The sequence below is a fragment of the Monodon monoceros genome, unplaced genomic scaffold, assembly GCF_005190385.1.
Source record: "Monodon monoceros isolate NGI ecotype Baffin Bay Population unplaced genomic scaffold, NGI_Narwhal_1 Super_Scaffold_22, whole genome shotgun sequence".
NCBI lineage: Eukaryota > Metazoa > Chordata > Mammalia > Artiodactyla > Monodontidae > Monodon > Monodon monoceros.
The window spans coordinates 70,477,130-70,490,835 of NW_021703779.1; the positions used below are offsets into that span (position 1 = coordinate 70,477,130).

At 32.2% G+C, this 13,706-nt stretch overlaps 1 protein-coding gene across 5 annotated transcripts in view; it reads right to left on the minus strand.

The window, feature by feature from the left end:
• Window positions 1-13,706, minus strand: part of RPS6KA6 (ribosomal protein S6 kinase A6) — a 227,927-nt gene that overhangs the window by 39,979 nt on the left and 174,242 nt on the right. For all 5 annotated transcript variants that reach the window (XR_003796370.1, XM_029240500.1, XM_029240502.1 and 2 more), the window contains 5 exons: window positions 13,577-13,666; window positions 12,246-12,404; window positions 9,792-9,953; window positions 5,073-5,149; window positions 3,152-3,269 (listed from right to left, as the gene is read on the minus strand). Coding sequence is in view for 4 of the 5 variants with exons in the window: in XM_029240500.1 (XP_029096333.1) it covers window positions 3,152-3,269; window positions 5,073-5,149; window positions 9,792-9,953; window positions 12,246-12,404; window positions 13,577-13,666 (606 nt within the window). In the remaining variant the exon portion in view is untranslated. The remainder of the gene's footprint in view (window positions 1-3,151; window positions 3,270-5,072; window positions 5,150-9,791; window positions 9,954-12,245; window positions 12,405-13,576; window positions 13,667-13,706) is intronic.

Sequence of the window (13,706 nt, forward strand, 5' to 3'; positions counted from 1 at the left end):
ATTCACAGTGGTACATATATACAATAGAATATTACTCAGCTATAAAAAGGAATGAAATTGGGTCATTTGTTGAGATGTGGAAGGATCTGGAGACTGTCATACAGAGTGAAGTAAGTCAGAAAGAGAAAAACAAATACCATATATTAACGCAGGTATGTGGAACCTAGAAAAATGGTACAGATGAACCGGTTTGCAGGGAAGAAATTGAGACACAGATGTAGAGAACAAACGTATGGACACCAAAGGGGGAAAGGCACGGGGGGCTGGGGGGGTGTGATGAATTGGGCGATTGGGATTGACATGTATACACTGATGTGTATAAAACTGATGACTAATAAGAACCTGCTGTACAAAAAAAAAAAAGAAAGAACCAAAACAGCCAAGACAATTTTAAAGAGGAAGAAGATGTGGTAGTGATAAGGTGTGGAGACTTATTTATGCAATAACAAGACTTTTAAAATAAAAGTAGTGTAATGTTGGCATGGGAGTGGGCAAGTACTGTATGTCAATGTAACAGTTCAGGGTGCTCAAGAAATGACCCACATATAATGAGAACTTGGTGTTATTATAAATTGGCATTATATTGATTAATAAAAAAAAACGACCACTTATTTCAAATGTATAGTCATTCACAATAGGAAAATACTTATATTTCTATATTGGACAAAAAAAAAGCTTAGAGTGTAAATTAACAATGCAAGGTATACTTGAGGAAAAGATTAAATAGCTTGTGAAAAGAGTATTCAATTAAGTATTTATTATGCTAGGTATGATAGGAAATGCAAAAGTGAATATGACATTTAAAGCTCCCTGAGTGGGAAAAGTAAAAATGCATACAAATGAATATATAACCAGGGAGAAAGTGATTAAGTACTAATACTCTAATAAAAGTACATACAATGCAGTAATAGGAATGCAGTTGAGGAAAAGCACATGTTATCTTTTTAAAGAAGGCAAGGGAGGAAGCCACAAATAACCATCCTGTAAAAACTTCTACTGGGCAATTCTTTTTTTGGTCAAGGGTGTATGTATTTGAAATAAGTGACATTTTACTTACTTAAATTATTGTAAAATTTAGATAGAAATGCCTTGTAATTAATCAGGTATTACTGTGTTTATTTTTAATATACTGTGACACCATGAAAATTTCATTACTCTCTTGCCTCTTCTACTTTTGTTTTGTTTACCAGATTCTTCTCCTTGTCCCCACTGTTTAACAAAAGGGAAGCAGCAATGTCAATGTTCTCAATGCTGAAACTATTGCAGCAATAAGACACAGAAAGCTAACATGACTTCCACTATCACCCCCACCCCCACCCCATTTAATTGAATGAACAAATTCTAGGAACTGTGCATGGACAGGAGGCAAACAGCTTCTGATAGTGACACTCACCAATGTCAAGAAAAGCACTGGAAAGGGAAAAACAACTTATAAGGAACTATAATTGAGTAAAACAATTGTCATGAGGTGACAGTAAATGTTACAGTTCTCCCAACTAATATATCTATTGATATCTATTATTCCTTAAGCATTACACAGACGCAAACATAAAACACACAGAACATGGAAAACCAAAAATCTAAGCACAAGTGGCATATAAATCTCTATTTCAGCATTAGATTCACTGTTGCTAGTTATTTTTTTTTAGAGGAACACAAGAGTTTCATGTGTATAGCTTTAAACATTGGAATTGTTCCTTGGGAAAATGTACTTTTTGACGCATGACCTGGCTGATTAGAAAATACATATATTTAATGAATAATATTAGTAGTTTAAATCACTTTATAAAGGGAAATCTGACAAATTATAAAATAAACCAAATTGCATAGCAATGGAATTTTGGAATTGGAAGGAACCAAAGGGAGAACTTAATCCCCAAATTTTACAGATGAGCAAACTGAGGCAGGTAGTTAGTAGATCAAAAACTAGCACTCAGTTCTCTTGGCTTCCAATCAGGTGTTCCTTTTACTACACCACACAGCACACTTGTGTTATGGCTAAGATCCAAACACAATCCCCTCCCTGTGTTTCTAATGTTTGAAAGGTAATGATAAATCCCTGATTTTTTTATTCTACAGTGATCAGGATACAAGATTTACTCCATAATGTTTAGCTAATGTCCCTGAGACAATTAGGTTTTATCATTAGCAGATATTAAATACAAGCAAATCCTTTTGTCTTAAAATGTTTTCTACTTCAAAATGTAGCTTAAAAGCTTCAGGGCCCTATAAACCACATGCTGACAACTTTGGGTTGTTGTTTTAAAACTTAAAATTTTTAGACTATAAATGTAAGAATTAATATTCAAGCCTTGACCTATTATTTTTTTCCCTAAATTAAGTAAGGCCAGTTACTTTGAAACTTCACTAATAATGACAGCCACTAGCCACCTGTGGCTATTAAGCACTTTTAAAATGTAGGTACATCCAAATTCAGATGGGCTATAAGTATAAAAGACACACAAGAATTTGAAAAATTAGTATGAAAAAAGAATGTAAAATCTCACTAATTTTTAAAATATTGATTAGATGTTGAAATATTTTGGATATACCAGGTTAAATAAAATATATTATTAACATTAATTTTGCCTGTTTTTTTTAATGTGACTACTAGAAATTTTAAAATTACATACGTGGCTTGCATATTGAACATTTGTATTGGACAGCTCTTAGCCATCAATCATAAATATCTAGGTACAACTGATAAAAAGTTTGTATATTCTCTAAGAATAAGTTAACATATAAAAATCACTTACATAATCACTAGTCAATGTCTGTGCTAAAGAAGATATGATGTGTAAAAACATACTAAATGCAGAAACCAACTTTAGTTGGCTTTATGTATTTTTCCTCAGTAGATTTACATTTTTGGTTTTGGTTAATACTGGAAGTGGTTTATATTCCCTGATCACATGTGAACTGATAAGAGAGAAATGTGTCCCAGAAGCATGGCAAAAAAAAAAAAAATTCAGCCTTTGTCTTCTTCAATTCACACATATATGTGAGTTGACTTAAAAACAAATACTGTGATTTAAAAACAAATACTGACATAAAACACCATCAGATACTCTGCGAATGCAGACTAGGCTATAACTTAAAGATTTCAGGAATTAACAGTAATTCAACAAAACAAAACATTTATAATTTATACCTTTGCTCCATCTGAAATACTGTCCCAGTTTCCACCACTCAAAGAGAACTTTCCATTGCCTATATGCAGCAGTATCTCTTCAGGAGTATCATTGGGGCCATTAGCAAATGGAGTATAGCTATTAATAAAAAAAGATTTAAGTATACATAAGGGCCTAACATATATATTAAATCTAATTGAAAGTGATGAGTATAGAACTATAAGGATATATTTACTATAGCAAATTAAGAATACCACCTAAAATTTCCCTTTACTGTTCATATCAAATTTTATATTTCAAACAATAAACTTAATCCTAATGAATTATTTAATAAAATGAAGAGTCTTGTCTACATCAATCATTTTTTTTTGCCTTTGATCAGTTAATCAATGCAAAATAAAATAAAGGTAGCTTTTTATGTAGCTCTACATTCTGAAAATCAGACCAGAATGAAACATGCAAATTTTATATTCTCACGGGCATAAGTTAGCAAACCAAATATACCTACTATGAAGAAATTGTTAATTTTATATATTCATAATATATTTATTGAATTGGCTCAAAGTTATTCATTAGCATTTTATCAATATTATCAGTGAAAACAAGTTAACAATAGTTTTAATTAATGTTTATGAAAAACTGGTTAAATATTTATATCAATGTAACAGAAAAATCCTCTATAGCCATTAAAATTATTACATGGATCAGTATTCATGGACAGGAAGACAAATACATTGTATGAAGTTAAAATAGTTTAAAAAATAATTATAGAATGACAAAAAGTGATCAGTTTTATACCATTGTAGCAAATGGAACTAAAAATGGTATTCAAATTTGGGAACAGAAAGACTTATGGTTAAAAAGTATGAGGAAGATGTCTTAATATGTTAATGTGTTAATTCTCTCATGTAACCATTAAGTTGACAAAAACACACATACATATGCACACACACAAAATGTTTTGTTTAGTCATAAAGTAAATATTTGAAAGCAGCTATCTAGAAATTGTATCCCATGGTTTGAAACCAATACTGCTGATTGCTGTTCACATGAAAACTTGAGCTACCCTTAACTTTAGCACTTGCTGTGGTCTATAACTATTTTGCCTATGTCTAAAAGTACGTGGAATATACTGACATGTAATTATCACCAAGCCAATAAATAATTTAGAGTCACCATTTTCATAACTTATCTTTATAAAGCTCCTGCTACATCAAGCATATTTAATTATACTAAATGGCTTCTTTAAAAACTCACACCTAAGTACATTATAATTATATTATAATTCTTCAAATTTCATTCTACACATTAGACTTTGCTAAACCTAGCCTTTATCTATGGCTACACATTTTTACTCCTAAATAAAAGTGCTAAATAAAACAGTACTTGTATTATTTATAAATTAACAATATTAACACAATCCAATGGTTACATTTTTTAGTATTTCTTTATCCTTTTAAAAGAAGGCAGCTGTGCGTGTTTCTGTAGTTTAGTATTGTTACCACTTTATTTAGCTTTGTTATAAAGCTCGATCTTACTAAATCTCTATTGCCAAGAGAACCAAAATTCAAGTACTTAAAAAAAATTAACATCAGCAAGTTCAGTGGGTAAGCACCTGCTGAACCATGAAATTATTTTATGCTCAAGTAAACATTTTCAAAAAGTAATGCACTCAAATGTAAAATATCAAAATAAAAATAAATGCTTTATTTTGAAGTTTTAGTTCTAATTGAACAATCTTTTAATTATATATCTAAATAATGCCTCCTTAAACACCTTACCTTATGTTTTTTTAATTTTATAAGTATATAATATATAATATTTTGAAATATTGATAGCATTTTCCTTAAGGTTATTTTCATCTGTCCTCTTTCTAGATGAAAATATACAGGTGAAATTCAAATAATTATATGAATTAATTTGAGTATATAAATTTCTTACCCAGCCAACATTGTGTAAAAAAGGACTCCCAGACTCCAAATATCACAAGCAGCATCATAGCCTTGTTGCATAAGAACCTGAGAAAGAAATACTCATCTGGTACTACTCAGTATAAACTCAGTTTTCTCATCTAAAAGAAAGTTGTGCTTCTAATAATCTCACAAATGTTCACAATTTAGCTCATTTTAATCTTTTCAAAAATAGATTCACAATGTTAAAGGGAAAGTCTTCTGCAATTAACAAGCATTCAATAAGTGGCTATTAATGTGATTAAGCAACATGAGTGATACAAAAAAACAGCCTATAAAGATATGATCCCTGACCTCAATGAGCTTTCACTCCTCCTCTCAGGAAATCCAGACACATCAAAATTTAAAATAATATGTATAGAGAGCTTAATATATTCTACACAGAGTACTGTCTTTTAACCCTAACACTGACTCTATGAGATAGATATTACTTCCATTTTGAAGATGAGGAAACTGACGTAAATGATAAGTAATTTGCCCAATATCACAAAACTAGTGAGTAGTGGAGCAGGCATTCTTACTCTAGTGTCTGTGATTTTAATATCTATGATAATTGCCTCCTTATTACACAAGAGGTGGTAAGATAATATATAATCTCATGAAAGCAAGATGAATTTATATTTTATATACAAGGCTCATGTCTTAAAAAAAATCAGTATATTTCTGGATCACAAACACACATTTGATAAATTCTGAATGGTTTTGTTAATTTTTCATATAATAATTTAGGTAGTTTTTTCTTTTGAGACTAGTATTAATAAAAATCAAATAACATATTTATTATATATTCATGTGAATATTCTCTGTGAAGTTAATAGCTAGTTTGAGGTGAAATGAGGCCTTTTTTTAAATTTAGAAAAACAAGCCCACTGCTAAAGCCTTTAGACATAGGAACAAAATAGAAACATTATTAATGCGTTAACACTGGGGATTGTATAACCACCAGAATGGACGATTTCATTTATAAAAGGCTAAAAATATTAATGTTTAGCTTTGACAATGGCCAGACTTGAATAATAAGTATCTAACTAACTTAAAATTCAAGATATTATGTTTTTTTCATAGTCAAAGTGTATTTATAAGAACACACGTATCTGCAAACTTGGGAAGCTGAATAGGCTATCAAAACACCTATTTAGCTGGCTTATGTAAATAACACTAGTGGAGACTACAAAGGCCCTAATAAATAATGAGGTAGAGCTAAACAATTCAGATCACGATAAGCCTAACCTGGCATCCTCTAGTGAAACATAAACCTCTCCTGCTTTTTTCCCTTATCTCTTTCCTTTTCTCATCACTTCCTTTTTTTTAATACATTTATTTATTTAATTTATTTATAATTCTTGGCTGCATTGGGTCTTTGTTGCTGTGCGCAGGCTTTCTCTAGTTGCGGTGAGTGGGGGCTACTCTTCGTTGCGGTGCACGGGCTTCTCATTGCAGTGGCTTCTCTTGTTGTGGAGCATGGGCTCTAGGCATGCGGACTTCAGTAGTTGTGGCTTGTGGGCTTCAGTAGTTGTGGAGCACAGGCTCTAGAGCACAGGCTCAGTAGTTGTGGTGCACAGGCTTAGTTGCTCTGCGGCATGTTGGATCTTCCCGGATCAGGGCTCGAACCCATGTCCGCTGCATTGGCAAGAGGATTCTTAACCACTGCTACACCAGGGAAGCCCTCTCATCATTTCTTGCAGTTCTGGGCATCACCGTGTTTTCCCTGGTTCCCTTAGGACAATATTTTTAAAGGTTCCCGGATGATCCAATGCAAAGCCAAGGCTGAGGGACTGCTTAGTGAACTAGTTGGACAGGCAAGGGTTAATCAGTGAGTCAGCTATAGGTATTTCATACTCCCAAAACCTTCAGAGTTAATGAGAAGAAAGGCACTGGAGGGATCATATTGCTTAATCTAATTAGGATCAATCATGAAAAACTTGGTTTAGATTTACCACACACTTAAACCCATTTTGTAGGTGTAAAGAAGAGGCAGTCTACTTTTGTTCTAGATATCAATGTCCTATTAACAGTGAGAACATAGAGCCATAAAAAAAAAAAGGCAAGGTAGTGGGATGAATGAAAGAGTACAATGTAGAAAGTAACGTGTTTCATACCTTCTTACTTGCATCAAGTTAAATACAAAGAAGATAGAAGTCAGAATTAAAGTAGTTAATGACTTTACTTTCTCTCTCATTTGGCTTCCCAAATCATCAAAATGTAACATAGACAGAGATGCTCATTCAGATAAATTCATATTTGGAGCAAAACATATGACAGCCTAAAGTCAGAGCAAAGCAGGGTAATTTCACATTTACTTTTTAAAAAGAGTTGCAGGCATAGCATCCATCCAATATATTGTAAATTCCTTTAGTTCAGGATCATTCTTAGACCTCAGTAGACATTAAATGTCAGTTGAATAATATGATAGATTTGCTTTTATAAAAGAATAAATATTTTTTGAGATACATTAATTTTTGTGACATAGGTATAGTACAAAAGCACATCTATTAAGTAAATAAGCCTTAAGAGGTTAACTGAATTGATGCATATCAAAAAAGTGAATGAATATTCCTTATTGTTCAGCTGAAATTAGTACTACTAATTAGTTTCTCTTTTAGCAAATAAGGGATCTTAATGAACTGTGATGAATAATGAATTTATACTCTCATAAATGCTATTATTTATTCAAATATCTGCATGGATACTTGAATCTTTCTGATTCTAGTTGAAAAGATAATGCATTTCATACACTTCACTAATAATTTTTGAAGGGGTCTGAAATTTTAGAAACAAATCTTACCCCAAACCTGTTTTACATTTATAACAATTTACAAATATGCATTGATTGCTAGCAGAGGCTTCAGCTCTTGATAATAAAACTTTTCAAAGCATTTTGAAAATACAAATTCTAACCTAGCCAAAGGTAGTTCAGACACTAGAGGCATTAGTTACAGACAAGTGGTCTCCACATGCCCACCTGAAAACCTTCACTATTACAATGGTGAGAGTGTCTTACTACAATGGAAGTCTGTTAGGATAAAAAGCATCAATGGGCTGTATTCTACTCTGCAGATTTGTACTCATTTACCTAGGAAAATGTTTACCTAGCCATTAATCTAAAAATGTTTACCTAACCATTAATCTAAACACAGGCATACTGTATATTTTTCATTTTAATGAAATGAGAAGTATACAGTATACCCTATATTTAACAGAAGAGCCTTAATCTCAAATTTCTATCTTCCTATTCTATAAAACCATTAAAATGCCCTAGAAAAGCTAATTTTTTATGTCTAAGATATCTCTTACACCTGGGGGCAGTACAATAACCCCTTCTTGGATCATGCATGCATCCCAATTTTTGTTTTGGGACATACAGTTTCTATATATTTTAATGTGATAAAAATTTGTACATTCATTATTCTATGAATATAATTAAAATATAGATTAGAGCACATTCTCTGCATACATACACAATTTCTTACAGGGAAAATCTTATCATAAAAACCCTGTAAAGCAGGTGTTATACTTCTTCCTCAACATTAACATCTTAAAGGAAGATTTAATAAATTTTAACATGGGAACTTTTCACTATTAGAAAGTTATTTTCCTATTTTCTATGTTTCTATTTTCTTCACTAGAAATATTATTTTTCTAATAGCTACATTAAAATACAGATTTGTTGATATTTCAATATAAGAAATATGCTGTATCTTGTATTATATCTGATGTGCAATATTATCCATAAAGGACTAGTATTTAATGCAAAAAAAAACCATGCACATGAGATAGGAATTCATCCTCAAATTATTCTTCTTTTGACTTGGAAAATTCTATTTTTCTAACCTGAGGATATCTGTGTATTTTGATTTGTGTTAAACATCCGATAATTCATATGACTTAGCATTATTCATAACATATAAGAACAGTTCTTGACTTTTACAAAGAAAACTTATAAAGAATCTATATGACCAATGCCATCCCTGATTCATTTTTCATCACCCATACTTTCACTGCTGTGGGAGTTGCTACTGTCAAAGCTCCCATCCCCATTATCAGAACTGACAGACTGCTGGAGCTTGCCAAATGTGAAACGTGCACCCCTTGACTTCCTCATCTTCACCTTTCCTGTCTCTTCTAAGATCTACATACGAACGTTATTTGCCAAGAAAAACCCTACCGCTTATAAAAAACCCTGTGAAGCTGTTTTCTCCATGAATTAGAAGATCTTAAAGATAATCGGGGATGGCATTGCCCATGTTATGTATAATGCTAAACAATATAAATCACCTCATGTTCAGCACAAACCAAAATATCTGAAAATCTATCCTGGCTTTGTTACACAGTGAATGCTGATATTAAGTATTTTGAGCCTCAGTTTCCTCCTTTAGAATATTTAATATGTTTAAGGTGAGGTTATCTTCACTCTCTGCCCTGCTCTAAAAGGGTATGATTCTGAAACCACTATGTAACCCAGCAGAATAGAATAATCTGATTATTACATTCAGGTTGGTTTCAGATGCTAGTTATTAGTTTGAATATTTATATTGGGAGTTATCAGAATTCAATGATTTAAAGAGCTTTATAGCTGGGAAAGGACAAGATAACTCAGCTTTTACCTACCTACCATAACATATACATGATATCAAATACATTTAACTAAAGGAAAAGAATGAAAGGCAAATACTGAAGTTTTAAAGAATACCTCAGGTGCCACAAAGTTTGCAGTGTAGCATGGAGTTAAGAGAAGTCCATTTTCTCCTCGAAGTTGTTTTGCAAACCCAAAATCACAGATCCTAATGGAGTCTGCGTTGGCTGATTCATCCACGTATAAAATATTACTGGGTTTAAGATCACGATGAACAACCTTGAACATTAAAAAAAATGCTTTACAATTCTATAGCTAACTAAATATCTGTGGAATAAAACATTGTAAGTTAATATATTTCCAGGAAAGGGAAATGTCTCAATCATAAAATTTTGAAAATGATACTTTCTCCAACCATGATGGCCCTGACAACCTGAAGTACACAGACAAAATTATCTCTGTCAGACAGATGTGCCAGGTTTTTTATTTTTGTTTGTTTCTTTTTGTGGTACGTGGGCCCTCACTGTTGTGGCCTCTCCCGTTGTGAAGCACAGGCTCCAGACACGCAGGCTCAGCAGCCATGGCTCACAGGCCCAGCCGCTCCGTGGCATATGGGATCCTCCTGAACCGGGGCACGAACCCGTGTCCCCTGCATCGGCAGGCGGACTCTCAACCACTGCACCACCAGGGAAGCCCCAGATGTGCCAGTTTTTATCAAGCCACCAGTTTTGTTAACCACTTCCAATCTCAAAACTCAATTATCAGTTCCACTTGTAGATATAATGGACTAAGACCCTACTCAACACCCCCTCCCCACGGTAAACAACTATAAAACCTAAGTAGAAAAATCAACTACCTTGAAGGTACTGGGGAATGAGCAAAAGGAGACAAGACTCTGGTGGGGAGTACATACTTGTCAAAAAGCAGATTTTTCAGCACAAACCCTCCTAAGAAAATTACCCACTGAAAACAGAACAAAAAATAATCACTGGAGAAAAATAACAGAACATAATCAATCTCCGTACATTAATACACAAATGTGCAGTACACAATCCAAAATTATCTGATATACAAAGAACCCCTCCCCCCAAAACAGATCACAATTTCAAGAAAAAAGAAAATCAATTCCAACTCCAATATAAACCATGTTGGACCTAACAGCAAGCATTTTAAAGTGGCTATTATTGTGATATGATAGATGTGCTAGGTAATGCTATGGTAGCAAAATAACATATAAATGTCTCAAATCAACATGTATACCTTAAACGTACACAAAGTTATATGTCAATTATAGCTCATCAAAATGCCTTTGTTCAACATTCACAAGACTAAATAAATATAAGAGAAATTTAAAAAAATAACGTAGTAAAACAAAACACTTTCAATGCATGAAAACTCGGCAGAAAAACAGAAACAGTAAGAACCAAATGAAATGCTAGAAATGGAAAATATTCTGAAATTCTCTGTGATGATTTTCTTTCTGATACACTATCTACTTCATTCAATCTAGTCCTATTTTTAATCAGCAGTTTACTACATTAAAAGGTCTTTCAAGACAAGGATCAAGACTTAAACCCATGGTTGAATCTGCAATACCTTTTATAATGTCTGGCATGTAGAAATGCTCAACACATGTTTGTCATTAATTTACTTAATTGATGTAGTGTTTAATTTCTAAAATAATAAACAAAAAGGAAGATGTTTATCATTTTCTTCTCAAAAATTCTGGTCATCCTTTATTTTAGAGTGGGTTGATAAAGACAATCAAGGAATTAAATTATTATAGAATTACTCCTTTAGCATTATACAATTTACATTTCAAAATGCTGAAAATGTACTCTGTAAAACCACACTCAAAAATGAGTTCTGGCCCCTGTAGTATTTTCATTATGTCATTTCTGAGTCATTCATTGTTTTATTGTTTATATGTAAGTGGGTACATATCTACTACTACAACTATTCAAACTTACATTTTTAAATTATTTGTGACTCTGTTTTCTTGTTTAGCTATATATATAATAAAAGTTACCTTGTTTTGATAACTCAGTTCATTCGCTTTCTTTATGAAGAGATAGGAAGCAAAATAACAGGCCTGCGCCTCCACTAGAAATTTCAATATAGTAATACTTCAACTGTTTAGAATCCAAATTTCTTACTGTATTGGGGGAGGGGCTGGCAACAATCAAGATATGCAGTCTTGCCAGAACTTTCATGTTAAGCATAGTATAATCTGAATAATATTCACAACATGCCCTTGGATAACTCTTTTATGTTTCACTTTTAAGTTTGATTAGGTTTAATAATTTAAAAGTCAAGGTTAGATATATAATTCAAACCACTTTTAAAACTAATATGCTATTAAATTAGGGCTAACAGGTAGAGTGAAGAAAATTAATAAGGTATTACCCAATTTCCTAATCCTATAACCTTCACTAAATTATGAATTTTATTAGGCTATTCCGTATAAAAATATGTGACAAAAAGTAATTCATTTTAGGTGTCATATCCTATATATTATTTTGTGAAGATATAAGCCCCAGAATTAAAAGGAAGACTATAACTACAACTTACTCCTTGACAATGAAGATAGTCAACTGTGTTAGTTATTATAAACAGTACATCACTAGCTTCCCGTTCTGAAAAACATTTTTGTTTGAGAATACGGTCAAGTAGCTCTCCTCCTTTCATCAAATCCGTAACAAGGTAAACATATCTACCATCATCATAAACCTAAAAAAGAACATATTTTCAAAATGATATTATTTATAATTACAATTCTGAAATGTTTTAAATTATATTTACTTTGCTTTTCTAATGAACCTCTAGTGTTAAAAAATATTATTCCTTTAGTATTAATATAGTGCAGGCTCTACTGAAGGTTAAACTGGCTAAATGGACTCTTACACCATTCTGTGAGACCATGTTAAACATATAATTGTATTAACTTTTGAAGTTTTCTGTTATACTTCATCAAAGAATATAAATGGAAAAATAGAACTTTGTGCCTCTCAAATGGCATCTGTCTCATTTTTTTACTGTATTATAGGCACTTTCCTTCCTTAATGATAGTAAGCTTCCTTATGGCAGTAAATATATTATTTGTTTTTTAATATCTTCCCCATAGTCTATTATCTGACAAGGTGTCTTAAATATTTGTTGAATTCAAATACTATATCAAGGAGAATATATTAAAAATATGTACACCCTTTTATTCAGAGCATGTGATATCTACCTCTACACATACAAACCATATGTGTAGACATATATCTATCCACACACATACATACATTTATATATAAAATAATATTTAAGGATTATAAATCAAAATGCATATCATATTATCTGAAACAAACTGATCAAGGTGATGGTTTATTGTCTGCCTTTTCTACAGAGGAAAGAGCATTATTTTCTTTACATGAAAAGTCAGCATTCAGTAACATCTATTACTATGAGTCATATGTTCACTTTAAAAAAAGTAGACTAATACTATTTCAGCCAAGCAACAATACAGAGTGCTACAGCCAATTGCTGTACAATCAAGAAAGTAAAATCTCCTAGAATTTGGCAGATTCCCAATCTCCTGTATCTTCTATACTTGTAGTACTAGAGAATAATAAATGTTGCTGGTGATAATGTTAACTAGTTAACAGCTAGAATACATTCAAGTAATCAGGACACTCTCATTTACCAACCGTCATAGTTCCTTTCTGACGTTTTATAAGAAGGGTAGTAGTATAAAATCATCAGGGGAAAAAGAAGAACTGAAGTGGCAAATTTAAGAGTCTTAAGATTTTGTGGCATGAAAGTAAACATACCATGGACATGAAAAGTTTCAATAAGAAAATAAAGTGCCAAGTCATAACTTCATTAGCTTAGCTGATACACAGATTTTAAATACCTACATCCTTTAAAGTTATAATGTTAGGGTGTTGTCCATAGCGCATCAAAATTTCAATTTCTTCTGAGGGGTCTCTTTTACTTTTGTCAATGATCTAAGAAATAAGACAAGAAAAGTCTCAGAGGAAAAATATT